The sequence below is a fragment of the Coenobita brevimanus genome, chromosome 54, assembly GCF_032717465.1.
Source record: "Coenobita brevimanus isolate Jiangsu-jjx chromosome 54, ASM3271746v2, whole genome shotgun sequence".
In the NCBI taxonomy this organism is placed as follows: domain Eukaryota; kingdom Metazoa; phylum Arthropoda; class Malacostraca; order Decapoda; family Coenobitidae; genus Coenobita; species Coenobita brevimanus.
The window spans coordinates 32,786,213-32,811,212 of NC_137007.1; the positions used below are offsets into that span (position 1 = coordinate 32,786,213).

A 25,000-nucleotide genomic window follows, 5' to 3' on the forward strand; every position below is an offset into this window, starting at 1 on the left:
GGGATTAAATGTTGGTGGTTGGGGTGTGAGGGCCGGAAAAACAAAAGAACAAAATTAAAAAAAATAATAAAATAAATGGTCACGGGCCTTAAGGAGTAATTTCTTTAAAACAGACATTACTGATCTTCCGCAATGACCCGCCGATACGCCAATAAATAAATAAATAAATAAATAAATAGAAAAGGGGAGAAAGGCTAAATCAGGCGTTAGTGAGACAGCCTTAGTTTTTTTTTTTTTTTTTTTTTTTTTTTATAGTACGGACGGTTGGTATTAGCGCCGAAATGGGAATATGTGAAGGTGACCGGCACGTAGGAGGACTGCTGGGCCTAAGGGAACAGGCTGTCAAGGAGGACACACACACACACACACACACACACACACACACACACACACACACACACACACACACACAAAGCCTTCTCTCCAACCTCTCTCTCTCTCTCTCTCTCTCCTTTACTCACCACCTTCCCTTTTCGTCTTTGTCAGCCTCTCCCTCTCTATGTCTACCTTCTTCCTCGCTCTCCCTCCTCCCTCCTCCCTCCTTCTTCCTCGTCCCCCTCCCTCTCCTTCCTCTCCCCTCTCCCTCACTCACCTAATATCCCCGTGATGGTCGCTTGCCGTTCTCCGCATCACCACCACTATCGCCACCACCATCACCACCACTAAGGCGCTCACTCCACCAGTCTTCTTCCACGCTCTCCCTCTTTTCTCCCTTCATTTTCTCTCCCCTTTCTCTCCCCTGCCTCTCTCTTTTTCCTACTCTCTTCCTTCTTTGTATTCTTCCTTCTCCCTTAGTCTAACTTTTACTCACCACTACAGTCTTTTCTTTTATCCTCTCCCTCCCTATCTCTGTCTCCCTCTTGTTTTGCCTCCCTCGCCTTCCCTCCTCCATCTTTCCTCCTCCCTTTCCCCTCCCTCCCCCATCTTCCCTCCTCCTTTCCCCTCCCTCCCCCTCTCCCCCACTCACCTGGTATCCTCGTGATGGTGAGATGCTGTCCTCCTACACTTCGCCACCACAATCGCCACCACCATCACCAGCAGTAAGGCGCTCACTCCGCCAATCACAGACCCCACCACAGGACTCAGCGGTTCTCCTCTCTCTCCCGTACCGATGGCTGAGTTGGCGTAGAATTGGCGGTTGAATTGGCGATGTAGATGGCGACACAGTAAGAGGCAGATTTGGCGTTGCAGGTGGCGGTACATTTGGTGGTTGGGTCAGTGCAGGTGTCGGTGATGGTAGGGTTATGGTTGTCAGTAGAGATTTTTTTTTTTTTAATGCGAGGAAGAAGGAACCAAAGGCCATGATGCGGTAGAAATGGTGGTAAATTTAGCGTATCCATCATCACCACCACGATCATCAAAATCACCACCACCACCATCATCAAAATCACCACCACCACCATCATCAAAATCGCCACCACCACCACCATCATCATCAAAATCACCACCACCACCACCATCATCATCAAAATCACCACCACCACCACCATCATCAAAACACCAGCACCACGTCCATCAAAATCATCACCATCACATCCATAACAGCCATCACCATCAAAAAACACAACCACCATAACCATCATCACCACCCACCACCACGTCAACGAATAACACCGAAGCCACCAAAATAAATCACCACAACCACCACCAGTACCACAGCAACGACAACCATTACCACCAAAATCACCACCACCACCACCGCCACCACCACCATCGCAGCATCCATCACCATGCAGCATAAAAAAAAAAGAGCAGGGAAGAGAGAAAAAAGGAGAGGTTAGTATGCGATAAATCAGGGTAGGCAGGCTAATAAAGAGAATATTGGCTCAATTATTGGGGTGCGCTGATGTTAATGAGTCCACACGGCCATAATTACCGATAAATGAGGAGGCGGGACCAAACGGCGAAATTATTAGGTATTATTAGTGAGGTTATTATTGGTTTCGGTGTTAGGAGGGCTAATTTGTTATTGTTATTATTATTATTACCCCCGCCAACGAATTAGGAGGAGGTTATATATTCACCTATGTTTGTTTGCTTGTTTGTTTGTCCACACGACATCTCCGAAAGTTCTCAGTGAATTTCAGTGAAATTTTGAGGATGGGTGGGCCATGAGCCAAGAACGAACTGATTAAATTTGGGGGCGGATCCGGAGGCATACTGTACGCTGTCTGAGTGCTTTCTAGTTATTATTGTTATTATTGCTATTACTGATATTGTATTATTAGTATTACTAGTTATTATTATTATTATTATTAGCGTTTTGGCATAGAGAAAATGAAGATATGCCTAACTAAAGATTGGGTTAGTAACTGTTAAGCAATGCTGTTATTACTATTAACAGAACACTAACTTGATCCTAATTTAACAATGAATTAGATATCCGTTTCCCTGCAAAGTCGGAAAATAACAGAATGGTATATTATTTAACCTTAAACAGCCAAAAATAGCAGTCAAAGTCCCATATACTGGTCAATCCCATCTTAGCTTTACGTGGAACTAGCCATAAGTCAGTTATCTCTTACTAGCCCAAAGCAACCCTTAGAATACCCCAAATCAGCCCAGTCAAGTAGCCCTCGAGTAGCCCAAATAAGCCCACTCCAGCCCGCCCAGCCCTCGTCTCACCTGTGCGTCTCTCCGCCACGTCCGTCAGCGTGAAGGCGGTGAAGACGTAGGGTTGAGATCGGCCCATGGCGTTGATGGCGAAGACCTTGAGCGTGTAGCGCGTACCGGGGCGTAGACCGCTCACCTGGGGGAGTGGGGTGATGAGTGGGTGGAATGGAGAGAGAGAGAGAGAGAGAGAGAGAGAGTGGAAAGGGGGTGATGGGTGAAGGGTAGAGACTAGGAGTAGAGAGAGAGAGAGAATGGGAGTGGAATAGATGTAATGGGGTTAGATGTAGGGACGGCGAGTGAGTGAGTGGGGATGGGGAAGAGGTAAAAATGGAGTGGGATAGGTGAAGAGTGCACATACCCAAGAGGGGAAATGGGGAGAAATTTTGAGGTACGAATTGGGATGGGAGATGGGGCGAAAGGACAAGATTGTGGGGAAGGATGGGGGTGAAAGTAGAGGGGAGTAATGGGGAAGGGTGAGAGTGGGGTAATGGAAGGAAGGGACAGGGAAAAGTGGATGCGGGAGGGGTGTGAGTGGGGAGGAGTTATGCAGAGTGGGGGAGGATTGGGATCGGGAAGGAGTTATGTAGGGTGAGGGAGGAGTAGGAGTGGGGAGGAATAATGGGGTGGGGGAAAGATGGGATCGGAGAGGAGTTTTGGAGTGTGGGATAAATGGGTAAAGTAAGATTAGGGTAACGAGTGGGGGTGGGTGAAAGTAAGTGGGTGAGTGGGGTGGTTGAATGTAGGTGGGTGAGTTGGGTGGATGTGGGTGGGTGAGTATGAGAAGACTCTGGAGAGGGTAGACTAATGGAGGTGAGTATTGGTTGAAATGGGAGAATACTCTGGAGTGGGGTAAGGGAGCTGGGATTAAGTGGTGTAGGGCCTGTCCGTGTGTGTGTTTGTGTGTGTGTGTGTGTGTGTGTGTGTGTGTGTGTGTGTGTGTGTGTGTGTGTGTGTGTGTCTGAGAGAGAGAGAGAGAGAGAGAGAGAGAGAGAGAGAGAGAGAGAAGTGTGAGTAGGTGAATTGTGAGCCGAATTAGGGAGAAAATGGAAAAGAAAAGGAGAAACAAGAAGTAGAAGGGGAGAAAGCAGTAAAGAAAAACAAAACAGGGTGAGAGCGAAATAAATTATATGGACTGTAGGGGAGAGGAAAGCGTATGATAAACTGTACACGAGTATATGAAGCTGCAGGTCTGAAAAGGAAAAAACATCGTGTGAATGATCAGTAGGGGAGAAAGTCGGAAAGAGAAGAAAGCATGAGAGAAGTTGTTTGTGGAAATAATACAGAGGAAAATAGGGATTGTGAATGGGGAGTACTGGATGAAGTATATTAGAAAGGATGATCAATTTGTGTGAAATAGGGAGAAATTAGGAAGCGAAAGATGTAATGACAGAGGTGTGGGGTAAGATGGGGGTAGTGGAAGGGAGATAACACCGGATATGCTAGACAAATAAAACTAGAAAAAAAAAAATCCTTACATCGGAATAAAATGATCATGTGTTAGAGAATTAGATGTGGGAAAGGTGGAGGTATTTAGTGAGAGGGAAGTAAATGATGGAGTCGTGTGGAAAATATAAGTAAGTAAATTTATGACAGGATAAATTGGTATGTGTATGAGATCGAATAGGATTTAGAAAGTGGTTAAAGGTAAAAAGTATAAATAAATAAAGAAATACGTCAAAGATAACATACGAAAAGAACTGGAAAATACTGAGGGGAAAGTATAATTAGAATATTATAAGGCCTCGCATCAAAGAATGGAATGTAATAAGCATATAAATGTTAAGAAAATGACAACAGTCCTATGCCTGGTTGCAAATAGTAACATAAAAGTAATAGTTATAAAGAGGAAGGAAAAAATCATGGAAACTCCGAGTGACATCTTGCATAATAAAAGCTATCATTTTTTTTTGTTTTTTTCGGCCGTAGAGACTAGCCTTGGTGGTTATTTATTTTCTGTTGTCAGTGCTTTACTGCTCTTGCAACTTATTTATGTTCTTACTGTTTCTGGTGTTTTGTTATTCTTACTGACGTTTGTTTTTGTGGCATGGGGAGTATGCAAGGAATGTGTGGATGATAAACGTGTTGGTGAAAGGTGGAGGAGAGAAAATCTGAATGAAGCTGGAGGGAAATCGTTGAGTGGGGGACGAACTAGTGAGTGAGAAGGAGAGGAAGGTGGGAAAGGAAAGAGGGAAAATGGAATATGAGTAGATGGGGAGGGGAAAGAGAATGTGTGAAGCAAGGGAGAAAGAAGTGACGGTAGAGAAAAACACAGGTAAATGGAAGACGGAAGGGGAGATATGAAGAGAGGGAATAGTAAAAAGGAGAGGGAAGATAAAAGCGGAATATGGTAGAGAGAGAAAGAAGAGTCGGTAGAGAAAAGGATAAAGGAAAGGAGAGAGGAAAGAGGACAAATGAGCAGAGGGAAGAGTGACAAGGAGAGGAAAAGGGTAAGGGAAACTGGAGTTGGTGAGAAGGGAAAAAAGTTAATTGGATAATGCATTAATAAAAGACTAGGAGAGAGAGAGAGAGAGAGAGAGAGAGAGAGAGAGAGACAGACAGACAGAGACAGACAGACAGACAGACAGACAGAAAGACAGACTGACAGACAGACAGACAGACAGAAAGACAGACAGAAAGACAGACAGACAGACAGACAGACAGACAGACAGACAGACAGTAGAGGGGAAAGTGAGAGAAGATTGAAATAAGAAAAGAGAAGAAAGGAAAGCAAGAGAAAGACAGAAGCCAGGAAGAGCCAGAAAATTGTCAGTATATAAACCCACCGTCCTCCCACCACAGTCCAAACACCAAGTCACACAATCTTCATAAACCCTTACAAATGTATCTGCCAGTGTCCACAAAATCAGGGAACCATAACACGACCGACTGCAAACTTCCCAACATTTTTCGAGAACGTTCAAACCCACACGTACAGCTGGCTTATTCTCACGCCAATATACAGCCATACCCATCCCAAACACACACACACACACACACACACACACACACACACACACACACACACAGTCGCACTCACTGAATGGCCTCCACAAACTCACACGCAAAAGGAATACAAAATGTATACTGAACATTAAGTCTCCTGGCCCTATTCTCAAGCCAATATATAACAATACCATTCCTCTCTCTCTCTCTCTCTCTCTCTCTCTCTCTCTCTCTCAGTGATCCACAGGAACAAGCAAAAGAAATCCAAAATGAAGGGAAACCAAAGCGCAGTCCCCCAGCCCTCATTCTCACACCAGTGTATAGCCATAACCTTCCTTCACACACACACACACACACACACACACACACACACACACACACACACGAAATTCCCTCCCCCCCCAAAAAAAAAAAAACGAGAGCAAGCCAAACACCTCGTCTCTTCCGGCAACCCTTTCCCGCCCGCGCCCGACCTCGTAAACTTTGGCGGGGACTTAATTTAGCGAAAGCCCCGTGTCCCCGCCCAGTAACGAGACTTGTGTAGCTACGTTGTTTGTTATGACGTAGAGGACATAAACAGCGCTGTGCGGGAAACGTACGACGCAACTGCAGGTGACGTGAAGCGGGGTGGGAGCAGAGGGTGCTTGTCGCGGAGGGTTTCATAAGTTTGGGTTGATGTGTTATTAGTCTCGAGGAGGGGGTGGGGCGTGGGTGGGGGTTGAGGCTGTGTTCGCGGGGTGTTCATTAGCGTTTTCTTTCTGTTCCTTCGGAGATGGCTTGGTTCCTGGGACGGTTATGGCTTAATGCTGTCTAAATTTCCTGTTCTGGTGTGAGGGAGCGCCGAGGCTGTGTTTACTGAGTGTGCATTAGTGATTTATTTCTGTTCTTGGGGATATTGCTTGGTTGCTGTGACTGTTATGGCTTAATATTGCCCAGACTTCTTGTAATGACAGTTAAGATTAAGGAGAGGGGTTCAAGTTATGGTTCAGCAAGACTTTAAAACTGATTTCATTATTTTCCTTCTGGGATTGTTTGGTTGCAGGTACAGTTATGACTATATATTGCCTTGATTTCCCATACTGCAGTTATGTTTATGGAGATGGGGTTGAAGTTACATGTTGGCAAAATGTTAATACCTATTTATCCTGTCATGAAGGTGGTTGTTTTGTTGATGGTATTGTTAAAATATAATATTGCATAGATTTCCTATACTGACAGTTAAGGTCAAGAAGAGAGGTTGAAGTTACGTTTTAGCAGGCGTTACAAGCGATTCCTTTTTCTTATAACGGAGATTACTTCGTTACTGGTACAGTTATAACTAAGTATTGCCTGAATTCTTCGTTGTGACACTTTAGGCTATTGTGTCGTTAGTCTCGGTGCTAAGGTGGGGAAAGGGTAAGGGTATGGTCTTTTTGGTGGGGTGTGAACGATGCCAATTCCTTACCGTTACAGGTAGAGTGTTTCCTCTCTAGTACTGTTATAACTAAACATTTCTTAGATTCCCTATGATAACTAATAATGTGGGATAGAGGTTGAAGATATATTTTGCCCAGGTGATTTATACTTATCGCTGTGACTTTCTAAGCCTTCTGGATTTGTTTTTTTGCTATTACTGTTACATTGCATGTGGATATTACCTTGATTTCCTGGTCTAATGCCCAGGGGTGATATTATTAGTCTCGAGGATAATGTCAAGGTGAAAGTGAGGTTATGATGGCGGAGTGTTAACTATAGCAATGTGTTTGTTTTCTTGCTGGGTGATTGTTTATTGGTGATAGTATGGCTAGATAATGACCCAGACTTCGTGTTAGGACAGATGAAGTTGATAAGCTACTTTTCTCGAGGTGGGGATGATGATATATGGTGAGGTGTTAATACAGAAACTTATTACTTAACCTGCAGAGATTTATTTAGTGCTGGTACTACTAAAAATATTACCAACAGTAAATTATCTTAATGGTAGTTAGGGCTGATGAGTCGAAATCCTTAAGGTGGTGTGATTAGAGTGAGAATATACTATGGCCGGATGTTGGTTATAGCGACTTCTATCAGTTTATAGAGGAAAGTACATGTTATTGCTTCGTTGCTAATATTTTTCCGGGGATTGCGTCTTGACTGCTTCATTCCTAATACCGTTATGGCCTGATGTGACCTAGATTGCTTATTTTGACAAGGAAGGAAGAAATTATGTCAGGATATATGTTACCGTGATTCCTTTATTGTGTTGCAGGGATGGCGTGGTTATTACTCTCTCTCTCTCTCTCTCTCTACGTCAGACATCGCATTTCGCTTCCATATTTAGCGAAGACTGCGTAATATTCCTTTTTTTTTTTCTTTACATTGCCGTGATTAAATTTTACCATCATTGCCTTTAATTACGACCTTATGGTATCTCTATTTATTTATTTTTTCATTTATCCATTTATTAAGTTCGAACGGGTGTTACATATCGCATATCCTTATCCAGCTTTACAGGGCTTTGTCGAATATTTGGTTATTTTATGTTCGATTATCACAGTTTTGGTCGAATATTACCAAGATTCTGTATTCTGGCGAGAGGAGGAGAGAATAATTTTACCTTCTTAATTATTAGATTCTTCTTTGATTTCAAGAGATATTAGATAATGCATTTACTTATCAATTATTTAATGCTGAATGCGTAATATATTCTGCGTTATTGTTTTCGCTAATGGTCAAATATTATCAATTCTCTCTCTCTCTCTCTCTCTCTCTCTCTCTACTAATACCTGAAACACATACATCTAATTTTACCTCACCAATTACGCAACTGGATCATTATCGAGCCAATCAAGATCGCCCATATTTTTTATCCCATAGCTTATTACTATTTTTTATATTGGCGCTAGTTTTTTTTTTTTTTTGACACCTGGGGCGAAAAATTTATAATCCCCGTTTGCCAATAACATGAGATTAATCAGACGGAGCTCCCTTTTCATATTACAGGTGAACGTCTGCCTAATGAGGGGACAGGTGTGTGCGGGGGGAGGTGAGGCAATTAGGGCGAGATCATTAAAAGTAATCACCTGGGATGAGTTAGGGAGGCCGAGTTGGATGTGTTAAGGCCTGAGTGCTGAGGTGAAGGTGCCCTAACTTCCCTCCTCCCAGTTATCTGCCTGCCACTCTTCTTCACCCAGTTTAACACCCTACTTCACTTATTCTATCACCTTCATTCTCCCACTCTAACAGCCTAATGCACTTAGTTTATCACTCTAATCTAACACTCAAATTTACTCAGTCTAACACCCTAACACACTTAATTTATCACACTCTCTGACACCCTAATTCAATCAGTCAATCTCCTTAATTAACTCAAACACACCTGCATCAAAGGTGTATCGCTGGTATCCGTCGCCCGCACCACACCATCGTCCCACGCCTCCACCAGGAAGCTCTGGTCCACGCCCCCGCTGTACCCAGGCTCGCAGGAGATGCTGACGGAGCCCTCAGTCTCGTTGAAGGCGATGCAGGAGGCGGCGGCGTCGGGCTTACCGGCAGGAAACACGGTGAAGGTGCAGGGGTTCCTCTGGGTTCCGACGGCGTTTGTGGCCCAGCAGAGGAGGGTTCCGTAATCCAGGTCACTCACGGGGCTGTATCGTAGGTCAGAGTGCTGGGATTGGCTGGTGGGAGAGGGATTCGGGGATTAGACGTGATTTGGAGTGTCGGCTGTTGTGAGAGCGACTGGAGGTTTAGAAGGGACATAAAGTGCTGGGATTGGCTGGTGGGAGAGGGATTTGGGGATTAGAAGGGAAATAAGGAAATAAAGTGATGAGATTGGCTGCTGAGAGAGGGATTAGTGGATTAGAAGGTAAATCAAGTGATGGGATTGACCGCTGAGAGAGGGATTGGGGGATCAGAGGTGAAATAATACTGGGACTGACTGTTGAGAGAGGGATTGAGGGATGAGAGATGAATTGGAGTGTGAGATTGGCTACTGAGAGAGGGATTGGGGGATTAGAAGTTCGTGATTAGAGTGGGATGGCTAGAACTCGCTTGAATGGGATGGATTGGTAGTTACAGCAGACACATTGCCATGGATTGGGTGGAATGGTAGGTAGAGAGGAATTGGTTGCGTGAATGGTATGGGATGGTGAGTTATTTCTGCCTGGAATGGGATGGCGATTATTTCTGCTTGGAATGGGATGGCGATTATTTCTGCTTGGGATTGGATGGCGATTATTTCTGCTTGGGATGGGATGGCGATTATTTCTGCTTGGGATGGGATGGCGATTATTTCTGCCTGGGATGGGATGGCGATTATTTCTGCTTGGGATGGGATGGCGATTATTTCTGCTTGGGATGGGATGGCGATTATTTCTGCCTGGGAAGGGATGGCGATTATTTCTGCTTGGGATGGGATGGCGATTATTTCTGCTTGGATAGGATGGAATAAGGGATGATTTTGCTGAAGATGTACGGTTTTAGGGATTGGAGGAAACAGGATGAAGCAGCCTATGTAGGGGCTGTGCTGAGTGCTGACGTGGTTTGTGGCCCAGCTGATGTGGAGTGCTGATGTGGTCGCTGGAGGGTCTGGAGTGCAAGCCAGAGTGCAGGGATTAGCCGTCTACCGGAAAAAACTGAGGGATAGGAGAGGCGAAGTGGCATGAGAGGCGGATGGAAAAAGTGAAGAGAAGTGCGTATGCCTGGGTAGTTGCCATTGAAAGTCCTGTCACCTCACCTACATCTTTGTCAATTAGGTTTCGTAGTTAGTGTGGTCAATTCGCAGCAACCGACACTGATGAATTTATTGGCCACAGAACAGAGTGATTAGTTTCGCATGTTGCAGATTTCGCAGAGTGATATTCGAATCCCAAGGAGTGAGAAAAAAAAAAAAAAGAGGCGACAGGACTTTTGACACCGACTGTGCAGTTATGAAAACACACACACACACACACACACACACACACACACACACACACACACACACACACACACCGCTCGCTGGTGCAGTGGTAACGTTCTCGCTTGCCAACTGGTGGACGGGAGTTCGCGCCTCGCTCAGGTTGCGAAAAGTTTCACTGACGAAGTGGGTGGTTACTGTCCCCCTTGACCAAGGGGATGGGTGTGTGCGTGTGTGAAGGTCACAGCCTTGCCCTTAGATCGGACTATATGAGCTCCCAGCTCCCTTCCGGGAGGGTAAAAGCTGACAATCACGACCATCAAGTGATCCTGACCGACCCGGTGAATTACACACACACACACACACACACACACACACACACACACATGGGTAGAGAGATGGTGGAACTCGTGGCTTACTATTTCCGGAAACAGTGTAATAGAAAAAAATGCAAATATGGATGTATACATATATGTCTGTGTCTATACGAACATAAATATTCGTATGACATGTACAATACGGTTATCAAAAAGGGTAGGCCACGAGTTCCACGACCTCTGTCCTTTGGTGACCTTTTTTTTCATTTATGACTGACTGTATTTGGAATGACGTGATTGGAACTTAAATAAACGGAATGGGCTGAGAGAGTGAGGTGGATTTTGCTGGGGTGGGATGGAGAGGTGAAGAAGGAAGATTTTTTTTTTTTTTTTTTTTTGCGTGGTTGGGATGTAATAGTAGATAATTTTGGACTGCTAGGGATGGAATGAGGGACTGCAGAGTCGGGGTTGGCTATGGAGGGAGGGAATGGCTAGGTAACAATGTGCTGGGAAAGGATGGAACTGGCTGGTAGTTACAAATAACAGTTACAGTTTTTGTATGTGGTGGACGGAAGTTAAGCTTATTCTACTGGTGTGGGATGGAATTTTTTTTTTTTTTTTATGCGAGGAAGAAGGAACCAAAGGCCATGAGCCCGCAGTAACAGTTCCCTCCAAGAGAAAAACAAAATACAACATAGAGCCAAATTCAAGATCCGATCATTTTGAGATGCCTGGACACACTGTGTTTGAAAGACTGGAGATCATAGGCAGCAGGAAATACAGACAGAGGGAGACAGTTCCAGAGCTGACCTGTTGCATACTCGTAAATGAAAGACTGGGAGTAACGGTTAACTCTTGCATTAGAGAGTTGGACAGAAAAGGGATGAGAGTTTGCTGCCAGACGGGTGCTACGCGCCCGTCGTAGAGTTGGAGGAATGCAAGCAGACAGTTCAGAGGAGCAGTGACCATTAAAGTAGCGATAGAAAAGAGATAAAGATGCAACAGTGCGGCGAAGAGACAGAGGTTGAAGGGAGTCAGTAAGAGGAGGAGAGTTAATGAGACGAAAAGTCTTTGACTCCACCCTATTGAGAAGAGCTGTATGTGGGGAGCCTCCCCACACATGAGAGTTGTACTCCACACAGGGGCGGATAAAACCCCTGTATAGAGTCAACAATTGCGCAGGGGTAAAGAAAGAGCTGAGTCGGCTTAGCACACCCAATCTCTTGGAAGCAGATTTTACAAGAGATGTAATATGATCTTTCCAAGATAAGTCCCGAGTAAATGAAACCCCAAGCATGTTCAAGGATGATGCAGGATTAATCTGAATATTATTAAACATTAGTGGGTATACCTGTGGAAGATTTTGTCGGGTTGATAGGTGTAAGAACTGAGTCTTAGATGCATTAAAGACAACGCTCTTGGGGGAGGGATTGAGGGATTAGAATAGGGATTAGTGGATACAAATGGCTTTACCAGGAAAAATAATACATCTCACAAAAAAAAAACTAAATTTCATAAGATCTCCTCTAGCCTAAGCTAAAAGAAAAATGTGGAGGAAGAAAAAATTAACTTAAAAAAATATGTAGCTTATCTAAGGAGGCAAAAAAATTAAAAAAAAAAAAAAAAGCTTCCTCTTTTGTTGGCAACACTGACCGCGATGACGTCACCACCATCGATCCAATTTCAATAATGAGTCTCCCATATTTTTTTTCGCTCTTTTTTTTTTTTTTTTTTTTTGAGTTTTGGAAGTAATTATGAAGGCGTTGATGAAAAAAAGTGGGGGTGACGAAGGGTTGTGCGTATACAGAGAGAGAGAGAGAGAGAGAGAGAGAGAGAGAGAGAGAGAGAGAGAGAGAGCAATATGAGTCTCTGGAGTAGCAGGAATAGAACAGATATTAAGTCGCAAGATCACAGGGGTTAGGGGAGACTTTTGGAACCGGAGGGGTTAGGTATATCCTCCATTAACCCCTTCACCACGAGGATGTGCTCTCTCTGTCTCTCTCTTTCTCTCTCTCTCTGGCAAATAGATATCATCGTTGTAAAAACTGCTTGAGTAGAGTTTGTCTGGTCGAAGTGAGGTTTTCTTTTTAGTTGCCCATAAAATTTACTGAGTTTCTGTATACTTGTGTGTGTGTGTGTGTGTGTGTGTGTGTGTGTGTGTGTGTGTGTGTGTGTGTGTGTGTGTGTGTGTGTGTGTGTAGATAGAAGACAGGGTACTCACATTCCGTCTCCCTTGATATCGTAGTGCGAACTGTGGAAGGAAGAAAAATATAGTTAGACTAACGAATATATACGGTATACGTTGACATCTTTAAGACATTTGTGAGTAGTAAAGAATATACCAACTACAATGATAAATAAAAGATAACTTGGTAAATAAAAGTTCATAATGACCACGTGCAACAAAGACAGTAAAACCTCAGGAGATTTACAGCAGCAAGTAATGTCGTGTTTCGCTAGCCAGTGTAAAGAAGTAAAGTCGTCAGTATTTTCTGCATCCGAATTTTGGCAAAGACTAGACAGGCCGTTCCCTTAGGGCCAGATGTTCTCCAAAGACCTAAAAGCTTATAGTATCAAACACTTCATGTCAACTGTTGGGCATTAGATTTATACCAAGCGTCAGTAGTTAATATATACCAAGCTTATCCCATTCATGATTATTGTGATGGTATTTGCAGAGATGTTTTTATGATATGGAGGTGTGGAGGATGAGGTAAAGCTGTTTAAGCGAAACTGAAGTCTCCAAACTGTTCCCTACTTCAGCCTGGGTTTGATCTCCCGTCCTTTCGACCAGTATCTCTCTATCCTGACCACCGTTAACAGATATGATGGCAGCTTATCATTTACACCAACTCAGAATTAATAAACTGCCTTACCTGTTAAATTCTCCTTTTTTTTCCTTTAACATTTCATACAGTGATAAAAAATAGACATAGTTTAAGAAAACGTACCCTATGTGTAGAAAAAGAAGAGGATACACTAATAGAATTTATATATTAGAAAGAGAAGAGTTTATTATGCAAGACAGTTGATACATTTGAAGTTGCCATGGTGTAGTAAAGACACTTGTAAGTAATAAAGGGTTAATAAGAAAATAAAGGTTGTGTCTTGTGAGTGAATAAGCAACAACGACAATGAGTAAAGTACACGGAGGTTAGGTAAATGAATGACCAATAATAATCATGGTTTTGTGTGTGTGTATGTAACAGTAAAAAACACTAACTACTATGTAACAATTATACACACAGATGATCAGTAAATACATAACCTATAATAATTGAGTGTGTGTGTGTGTGTGTGTGTGTGTGTGTGTGTGTGTGTGTGTGTGTGTGTGTGTGTGTAAAAATACCAACACTAAGTGGCTTGATTATTTTGCTAATAACACCGAGTCCTGGTCTGATATTTTCACTGGGCCAAAGTTTTAGTTCTAGTAATTATGGAGGGATAATGAGAAGGAGAGGGACTGGGAGGATTGGAGGGGAATTGGGGGATTGGAGAGGGATTGGAGGGGCATTGGGGGATTGAAGAAGGATTGGGGAATTGGAGGGGCATTGGGGGATTGGAGGGGAATTGGGGGATTAGAGAAGGATTAGGGGATTGGAGGGGAATTGGGGGTTTGAAGAAGGACTGGGGGATTGGGAGGATCGGAGGGGATTGGGGGATTGGAGAAGGATTGGGGGATTGGAGGGGGATTGGAAGGGGTGGAGGGAGGGACTGGGGGGGAAAGAGGGAGAGTTTGAGAGGATTAGAGGGATTGGCGGGGGAGTGGGGAGGGATTGGAAAGGGAAAGAGGGAGAGTTTGAGAGGATTAGAGGGATTGGTGGGGGAGTGGGGAGGGATTGGAAAGGGAAAGAGGGAGATTTTGAGGGGTTTAGAGGGAGAGAAGGTGAGAGAACTGGAAGGGGAGGAGAAGGGATTAAAGGAAAAGGATGAGGGTGGAAATGGAGAGGGAGGGAAAGGAGGAAACAAAAGAGAGACTGGGGATGAAAAGAGGGATTTGAGGTGGAGAAGGAGGGGGAGGGAAGGAAAGACTAAAGTGTGATAGGTGAGGAGGGAGGAAGGGAGGGAGGCACTGAAAGGGAGAGAAGAGCAGAGGGAGAGAGGAAGAGAGTAAAGGATGGGAGGGATGACAGTGAAAGGGAGATGAGCGGAGTGGGATTAAAGTGGCGGAATGAAAAAGACAGGAATTTATGGGATTCGAAAGCAAGACGGGAAATCAGAGCGAGGAGGAGGAGGAGGAGGGAGTAGAGGGATTTGTGATTGGAAAAGAGGGAGAGGAAGGGAGGGAGGGAGGGAGGGACAAAGCGAGGGAGGGATTGAAGGAGGGAGGGCCTTGGGGATAGGAAGAGGAATGGGGTGAAGGGACTGAAAAGAGGGAAGGGAGGCAGGGATTGGAGGGAGAAAAGTGAGGAGAGATTGAAAGAAGGAAAAGAGGAATGGGGAAAATGGAGAGAGGGAGGAAGAGAAAGAAAGACGGAGGGACTGAACAGAGGGAATGAGGCAGTGAGAGGAATAAAACATGGAGAGAGAGAGAGAGAGAGAGAGAGAGAGAGAGAATGAAGGAAAGAGTGGGAGACTAGAAAGCAGCAGGGGAAAACATTGATGAGTTGGCAGGGCAGGGCAGGGTAGGGCAGTGAATGAGAAGAGAGAGCCCGAGAGCAGTACAGTGCTACAATAACTCCACCAGAACACAATAACACCGGCAGTAAGAACACGAACATGGTAATAACACACTGACTGAACTTTAGTAAACACAATAACACGAGCAGAAATAACAGTGATTCGGTTATTGACGTAAATGAAACGAATTTACATTAACAGGTGCTGAGATAATGCCAGTAATATTAGCAGGAAGGATCTGAAGAATAATAACTGAAATAATAATAATAATAATAATAATAATAATAATAATAATAATAATAATAAGGCAACGGGGAAAAGGCAGACTATAAACGACAGTTCGTATGTTGACCTTTTGATCATTGCCATAGACATTATGAATTATGTATTACTGTATGTTCATTATCATCGTCGTCGTCGTCGTCGTCGTCGTCGTTTTATTCTTTTTATTACAAATGTGGTGATGAGTATTAATGACGAAAGGAAAATTAAGTGAACTGTCTTCACATTGTGCACAAATATGAGATAAATCTCTCTCTCTCTCTCTCTCTCTCTCTCTCTCTCTCTCTCTCTCTCACACACACACACACACACACACACACACACACACACACACACACACACACACACACACACACACACACACACACACACACACACCAAACCCAATGACTTTTTCACCCCTTCACCCCTAAAACAAGGTCATACCCACACCCCATTAACCTGACTCCGGGCACAAGTTCATCAGACCAGGTCCCCCTAAATTAACCTCATAAAATACCGTACATAATGAGATGCAGCCACGCCATGTACGAGGCTATGCAAATTAGTATATACTTTAACGAGAAACACACTCATCATGGTCATGCCCCGAAAAGTGGTGTGTGTGTGTGTGTGTGTGTGTGTGTGTGTGTGTGTGTGTGTGTGTGTGTGTGTGTGTGTGTGTGTGTGTGCCGAAGTTCGTCTAAGAATTGCGTTTTGATTCGAAAATTTTACCCAGATTTGCCTTTGAATGTCCAGTCCTGCCCTAAATTAGCCGAATTAAGACCTAAGGCTGTCCTAATCATGTCTTTCATGCTGGACTAATCATAAGCAAACTCTGGTCTCATTTCTCCCATAAGGTGAACAGAAATTGGCCTGAATTAGTGTGATCATTCTTCAAAATTGCCGTAATCATGACCTAAAGCTATCTGATCATACCTTAAAGTTAGAGTAGGGTAATTGTACTCTAAAGGTAGCCGACCATCCCTAAAATTGTATTAATCATGCCCTAAAGTTGGCGTAATCGTGCCTTAAAGTTGGAGTAATCATGCCCTAAAGTTGGAGTAATCATGCCCTAAAGTTGGAGTAATCATGCCCTAAAGTTGGAGTAATCATGCCCTAAAGTTGGAGTAATCATGCCCTAAAGTTGGAGTAATCATGCCCTAAAGTTGGAGTAATTATGCCCTAAAGTTGGAGTAATCGTGCCTTAAAGTTGGAGTAATCATGCCATAAAGTTGGAGTAATCATGTCCTAAAGTTGGAATAATATGTCCTAAAGTTGGAGTAATATGCCCTAAAGTTGGAGTAATATGCCCTAAAGTTGGAGTAATTATGCCCTAAAGTTGGAGTAATTATGCCTTAAAATTGGAGTAAATCATGCCCTAAAGTTGGAGTACTCACGCCTCTGAAGGTAGCCTAACCATGTCCTATTTACTCTCATTATGCCCTGGTATTACCGGGTCCTGAACGTGGTCTAATCATGCGTGAAAATTACCCTGATTATGACACCAGATTAATTTCATCACACCCCTCGCAGCACCTACAAAAACTGCAATATTCACCAGGCTCTTCTGCAATTCTGATCAGCCCTATAAAAGGTGCAAAATATTCATGTAGTCAATATGTCCTTGGGTGTCGGTGACTGACATGCTACCTGGTCTTAATATTGTGAGTGTACAGTAGGTGCTGCCCTGGTGCTTCTGTAATTCTGACTGACGCTGTGACGGGCTGAAAAACGCTCTGAGGTACCCAGAATATATCCCCTCGTGTTTTGAAAATCATTTGGCTGTTACGGTTTCTCTCGACTGTATAAAAAAAAATATTTCTGGTGTTACACATATATTCACAGGTATACTAAACTGATCAGAATTTCTCTCGACTGATAAAAAAAAAAAAATGTCTTGCGTTATACTAAATATTCCCAGGTATACAAAAATGATCAAAGGTTGTCAGTATTTATCCATCTCCTCGTGCCCTCAGAAATCCTTTGACTGCTGTATATATCTCTCGACTGAGCAAAATCGTCTGTTGTTGGTTTGAATAAGTTCCTGTAAAAAAAAAAAATTAGTGGTTAGTTAGTATGCATCCCAATCGTGATTTTTGACAACATTTCCCGGGACCGAATGAAATCGTTTGGTGTTAGACTAAATAATTTCACAGGAGGATCGTTAGTAGAGAAAGATTGATTTGAGCTAGATATGGAATCCTGTTACCGCTAGGGTTTCTCCTATTTGAACAAAATCCTACAGTGTTAGCTTGAATAAAATGCTGTACTAAAAATCCGCAACAAAAGAGTTAAAACCTTCTCAGTTTGCATATCATTTCACTCCCAAAATGTGTGAATGACAGTATTTTCCAGCAATTCTACACTTTTGTAGTAATTCTGAGCGACTGTCAGTTGCAGATGGTAGGTAGCATATATTTCCTCGTGCATTTTAAGTTTTTTTCAGGCAGGATGATACATGGACACTGCCTATTACCTCCAGACTTTTAAGTGCAGTGTGTCCAGGAATCTCGAAATGAACTGACTTTAAATTTAACTTTAACTCTGTTCATTTTTCTTTGGCATGGACAATTTTTGCACCTCTAAGTCATGGGTTGGCTCAGTTTGCTTAAAAATTATATATATATATATATATATATATATATATATATATATATATATATATATATATATATATATATATACAGTATATTTAAAATGTCTATCCAACACGACACCAGCCAGGGAGTGTTCAGAACTAAGCGTTAGCATGGAAGTAAGAACTCTGCACTCAGCACATATTATATTTTAGCCACCCTGTAACTGACCCTGCTGGAATGTTTCGCGACCCCAGAGAGCCCATTTCGCATCCCCGGGGGGCAGCATGAACACCAGGTTAAAGTTCGCCGTCCAGCAGTAGTATGAAACATTAAATAGCCTACCCCAACATTTTTCCCAGCAGCAGTGAAAATTTTACTCCTGTTTTGGTCATCCACCCCCACACTCACTTATCCCGTCCCTCCTCCATCCCCCTCCCACCTTCTCCTCCTCCCTCCTCCTTACCACCCCACCCTTCTCTCTTCCACCTAGCGCTCCCACCCTTTTCTCCTCCTTCTGCCCCATCCCTTCACCCTCCTCTCCCTCCCCGCCCCTCTCCTCTCACCCTCCTCTCTCTCATCTCACACATCTTTACCCATCCCCTCACCCTGCTCTCCCTCACGTCCGCAGTCATTTTCCCCCACCCCCTCCTTTCACTCTCACCTCTTCCCATTTCCCCCTCCTCCTCCTCCCCCTCATCCCCACCCTTAACCTTTGACCTCTCCCTCAAATTATGGAAAATTGAATAAACCACATTTACGCATTGGCTCTGAAAATTTTGCGCTACCAGTACAAATCTGTCCCACTATCTCTCCCTTTCCCCCCCCCCAGCCATTCTCTTGCCCCTCCACCTCCCCCAGCCCCCTCCTCCCGTCCCCTCTCCTTCTGCCCCTTTCTGTTACCCCCTTCACCACCTCTCTGCCTGTCCACAACCCCCTCCTTTTACAACCTCCTTCATCTCCCATTTCTTTTTATATTTTCATTTCTTCGTCTACACCTTCATTTCCACCTCGCCTCTCACCTCCCTACTTTTCCACTCGCCCCGTCAACTACTTACACCTCCACCTCCATTCCCACCCATTTGCTTTTCTATCCATGTTTTCCTCGACAGAAACCTTCCTCCATTCCTATCCTTGTCTTGGACTTACAAAATAGTTACTTTAGTCATGAATCGCCCTATAACAGACAGCCTCAAAAGGACCAATGGGCCTGTTGCTGTTGCTTTCCTGTGTGGTCCTTTCCCCCTACACTTCCACGTCTCCACAATCCCCCCCCCCTTCCTCCTCCATCACAGCCTCATCCAGTCCCATCCCCCTCTTCCCCCCTCATCTTCCCATTCCCCTTTACATCCCCTCCCTTTTTCCATCGCATCCCCACCCATTCCCTTCTCCTCCCCATCTTCCCATCCCCCTTTCCATCCCCCCTCTTCCATCGCATCCCCATCCAGTCCAGTCCCCCTCTTCCCCTCTCATCACCCCATTCCCTTTTCCATCCCCCCCTCTTCCATCTCATCCCCATCCAGTCCCATCCCCTTCTCCCCCCCATCTTCCCATCCCCCTTTCCACCCCCCCTCTTCCATCGCGTCCCCATCCAGTCCAATCCCACTCTTCCCCCACACATCTTCCCCTCCCCTTTTCCACCCCCCCTCCCCATCCACTTCCTCACAATCGGAGCTTTCCCAAAATTGTGCCAACTTTCCCGGAGTCTCGTCTTTGTGGTGATTTCCATGACATTTCTGGCCGGGTCAACCAGTCGTCAGAAATTCACGAAGTTTCTCTTGAGTTTTCACGACTACTGACCCCCCGTGTGCTGAAGGCGAGAGAGAGAGAGAGAGAGAGAGAGAGAGAGAGAGGGTTGAAAGGAGATAAACCGATTGACAAGTAGATAGAGATATATGGATGGATACATACACAGATAGATAAATGGATGGATGTATGGATAGAGAGAGAGAGAGAGAGAGTGTGTGTGTGTGTGTGTGTGTGTGTGTGTGTGTGTGTGTGGAAAGGAGATAAATCGATAGACAAATAGATACAGATTTATAGGTGGATATATAGACAGATAGACAGATTGATGGATGCATGGATAAAGAGAGAGGGAGAGAGGGGGGGGTAAAACACAAAAAACAACCAAGAAAAAGTACTGGGAGCACATTAAAAAAGAAAGACATTTAACCTGTTCAGATAATTGCGTCTTCATACCTTCGCTTACGGGTGTAATAATAAACCTATAATTTTGACATCCTTACTGGAACATAAAATAAAAACACAAAAACTTGACCTTTATGCCTGGTTGCTCATTGCTTTACGGAAAATATAATACAGTCTGCCCTAATACACCCTACCCGTTTTCTATACCTACAGGTGTTTCGAAATTGACCTTTCATTAATTAGGGACCTGTATCCACCATCGCGTGCTCAGTTTTGACACTCCAGCCTTATACTTACCTGGGGATGTCCACGAACTCTCCGGTGTTGTTGAAGGCCCATCGGTACGAGGTGACGGGGGGGTCCGCTTCCACCCGACAGGTCACAGTTGTCTTTTCGTGTCGACCCACCCCGTAGACGTCGCTCTGCTCGACGCGGCACACCGGGGCGTCTGCGTGGGGAGGGAAAGACGTGATGGAGACGTGGAGGAGGAGGAGGAAAAATTTGGTAAGGGAGAGACATGAGAGGGGAGACTTGAAGAGATGGGGAGAATAGATTCGTCGCTTTTGTCATCTTTTTCTACACACATATAAACCTACACACCGTCTGTGCACTTCTACACACACACACACACACACACACACACACACACACACACACACACACACACACACACACACACACACACACACACACACACACTCCTTGTACTTACACTTTACGGAGAGGACGATAGGAGCTGAGGTATTGGTTCCCTGTGAATTAGTGGCAGAACAGGTGTAGGGACCCGCCTGCGCCCGCGACACCTTCTGAAGCACCAGCGATTTGCCCACCACCATCACACCTCCGTTCACGTTCTGCTGCAGCTCCGTTCCCTGACGCGGAGAGAGTGGTTTGTGATGAGTGGAGTTATGGTGGAGAGAAGGGATGAGGATGGATTAGGGCCGTAGTGGAGAGAAGAGGACAAGGAAGGAAGAGGAGAGAGGGGTATTGATGAATGGCAATAGAAGAGACTGTGGTAAACTGTGGTGGTGAGGATTGTGGTTGTGATGGAATGGTGGTGAGTTGAAGTTTTGGTGAGGGAGAGAGGTTATGATGGACAAAAGTGGAGAGAGGGTGTGGTGGGCGCATGTTGTGTTGCTAATGAAGAGAAAGGGTAGTGGTGATTAGAGGTTGTGGTAGAGCGGTGATGGTGGTGGTGATGGTGAAAAGTTTACTGTTGACAGGACTGGAGAGAATTGAGAGAGGGGTTGTGGTGAATGAGAACTGTGTTGGAGTAAGGATTAAAAGGATGGGAGTTGTGATGGTGAGAGGGATGGAGAGAGAATAATGAAGGAGTGGATGTAGTGAGGGATGAGTGAAAGGACAATTTATGGCGGAGAGGGTTGTGGTGAATGGGAGTCCTAGTGAATAAATGAGGATAGGATTAGTGAATATGATATATATAGAGGTGGCAGTGAAAAACTGGATAGGTATAGTGAATGTGATAAGTAGCGCGGTGGCAGAGAAGAGCAGTTGCAATGAATAGGAGTGGTGATGAGTGGGAGCTGCGATAGAGTGGGATGAGTGGGTAGATATCATACTGGTTGTGTACAATGGTTCATGTATGCAGCAGCCAAGCACTGGGCCCCTTCACTTCCAAAGAGATATTATTAGATGAGACAGACTGTTACTATCAAATGGATGTGGATTAGGAACTGAGTGCTGTGTGATATTTCCCTCATGGAGCAAGGCGAGGAGGTGTGCTCGCAGAGAGTGTGGGGGAGCAAAGCGAGTCATTGTTCACCGCCAAGTGCAATTGAAAATCTCGTTATGGAAATGTTGATGCTATTGTAAAAGGGAAAGTGTGTTACTGCGGGTATGAGTGCGTTGGAGTGTGATCGAGTGGAGGAGAGGAATAGACTTAGTTGGGATATGAAGTGGAGCAGTACTTTTGGAGTGGAGGAGAGGGTGCTTGGAATATGCAGTGGAGTTGTGTTTCTTGACATAAGGGGAGGATTAAAGAGGTAGTTGGGATATACAGTGTTTTTTTTTCTTTTTTCCATAATTAATCCTTTCGTTGCCATGGACGCAGCTGTAGCCTATATTAATTTTGACTCAAGCTAAGTCCAGACTATTTTACTTAGGATAACGTGGGCCTGAGTTCTTGTTAACTGTCTTTCTAAGTCTTGCTTGAGGCCCCATTTTGTGAGGGATGTTCAAAAAAGAAAAAAATCAAGACTTTTCTGTCCCTACTCAGTAACAACCCCTCCCACGACACACCACCCTGTCATTTCGGTGCCACCACATGAAGGCGTCCAGCACCGTGGAGTGAAATAGGATCCACAGACAAGAGAGAAAGCACGAAAGCGGGAAAACTATCCAAAGCATGCACAGTGAAATGACAAACATTCACACATCATTCCGTCTCACAGTAGCTTAGCCTCGCCTCATAAGCCTGACCATCTCTATAGCACATTACTTTTAAATACAGTACATTATTTTTACACATATTAATCCCAGACGCATGATGTTCCATTCGACGGAGTATCAAAAGCTTTAAAGAAACCAAGTTGAAATATAACCGTACCACTTTTACAGGGCCGTCGGAAAATAGAAAAGCATACACAAGAAAAAAAAAAATCGCTATAATTCCTCGTTGAACTGAAGGAAGGTCAGAAATAACCCACAATATTAGGAACGGCTTAGCTTTAAATTAATCTGCTGTCATGAAATACACCTGATATGCTCTCTCATTTCCCTGCGATTAATTTTCCTAAAGACAGACAAAGCCGCGTTAGTCCCCGCAATAAACCTTGAAGGGAAGCAGGTCTTGTGTTATCAATTTGGGTCGTATTTGTTGTTGCAGGTGCTGATTAGAGGAGAGGGATATTAGGGCAGGTGTAGCGCTGATAGAATGTAATTAGGGAGAGTGGGAATACGGGGAGTTGGTATAAGTGCCTGTGAGCCGGGGATATTACCACCACACACACACACACACACACACACACACACACACACACACACACACACACACACACCTCACTCTGCCATACTTCACACTACTGCACCTCTCACCGTTACACCTCTCACAATCACATTTCACATTGTCACACCCAGCAGTGCTACAGCTCACACCGCCACCTTTCACTATGCAACACCTCACATTTGTAAACATTGTTCCTCTTTATACTGCCGCACTTCATAATCACTCCTCACACTGCCACACCACACCACACATTGCCTCACTTAATACTGACAAACTTTGTAACCACCCCACGGTGCCACATCTAACACTGCCTCAATTTACACTGCCACACTTCACACTGCCACACTTCACACTGCCACACTTCACACTGCCACACTTCACACTGCCACACTTCACATCATCACATTCCACATTGCCACACCTCACGCGTGACACCCGATACTGCCACACTTCACAATGCCACAGCGCGCACAGGGTGACACACATCTCACAGTGCACATCTTAACAAAAACCAGTGCTGGTCTACCTTGCAATAGCACATGTCACACTTGTAAAGCTAATCTGACATTACTACACCCATCACACAGAGACTTTTCTCACACCCTGTACATGTAGCACAAAGAAGAGTTGTCATTAAAAAGGACCTGATAAAAAAAAAAAAAAATCATAATTCCCACCTTCACATATTCCCACCCTCACTTTCCCCAAGCCTCTCAAATCCCCCCACTCCCACATACTCCACCCCCACTTATTCTCAGCCTCACATACTCCCGCCCCTACATGTTGCACACCTTCCCTTATATACCCCCACCCCCACATACCCCACACATTTCAGATTTCCCTCCTCCCCTCCCCACACCCACACCAGTATCCTCCCTCACTCCCCACAATCCTCTACAGTACACTTCATACACTTGTCCCCCGACACCCTTCCCCCGCCTCACACCCCAGGCCTCATCAAACACAGCCTCACACCCTTAAACCCTGAGTGTGGCCTGTAAGCATTTTTGTCCAACCCTCTACCATAAGACAAAGGAATATAGGAAGAAGAGGAGGTGAGGGAGAGGAGAGGAGAGGAGAGGAGAGGAGAGGAGAGGAGAGAAGAGAGGAGAGGAAGGGAGGAGAACAGAAAATAAGAGAGATAAGTATGAAGGAAGAAGAGAGCGAAAAAGAAAACAGGTGAGAGGAGAGGAGAGGAGCAAAGTTAGATGAAAGAAGAGGAATAGAAAACAGAGAGAGGAAGAGGAGAGGAGAGAAGAACTGTAGGATGTAGAAGAGAAAAGGAATACAGATAGAGGAGAGGAGAGGATACAAATACACTAAACAGGTGGGGAGTGGATGTGCTTTACATATTTTTTTCTAACCTAACCACTTGATTGATTATTGGGAATATTTGGAGTAGGACGATGAGGATGAGAAGTGTGTCTTTATCGGATGCAGTTGTTCAATTTTCAGTAACAAATATAAGTACAGCGATAAAAAAATATATATTATTGTGATAAACATGGGTTTTAATACGGTGACGTCATCTCTGTTTATTTTTACTACATCCAGACGATTTTATTCAACTTAGGAAAGATTTTTTTGTATCGTGGTGGTTTCGAAAAAAAATCCCTCCTGAGTAGAATAAAATGGCCTTGGGACAGTAAAAGAATAGATGTGGAGTCCTCGTGCTGAAGGGGTTAATCAACCGGCA

At 44.4% G+C, this 25,000-nt stretch overlaps 1 protein-coding gene across 1 annotated transcript in view; it reads right to left on the reverse strand.

Moving 5' to 3' along the window:
- LOC145401085 (neural cell adhesion molecule 1-like) overlaps window positions 1-25,000 on the reverse strand; it is a 275,021-nt gene that overhangs the window by 12,758 nt on the left and 237,263 nt on the right. The window contains exons 9-14 of the mRNA XM_080273458.1: window positions 21,052-21,211; window positions 20,637-20,787; window positions 12,953-12,982; window positions 8,897-9,194; window positions 2,626-2,749; window positions 968-1,115 (exon numbers count right to left, since the gene is read on the reverse strand). Coding sequence (XP_080129584.1) covers window positions 968-1,115; window positions 2,626-2,749; window positions 8,897-9,194; window positions 12,953-12,982; window positions 20,637-20,787; window positions 21,052-21,211 — 911 coding nt within the window. The remainder of the gene's footprint in view (window positions 1-967; window positions 1,116-2,625; window positions 2,750-8,896; window positions 9,195-12,952; window positions 12,983-20,636; window positions 20,788-21,051; window positions 21,212-25,000) is intronic.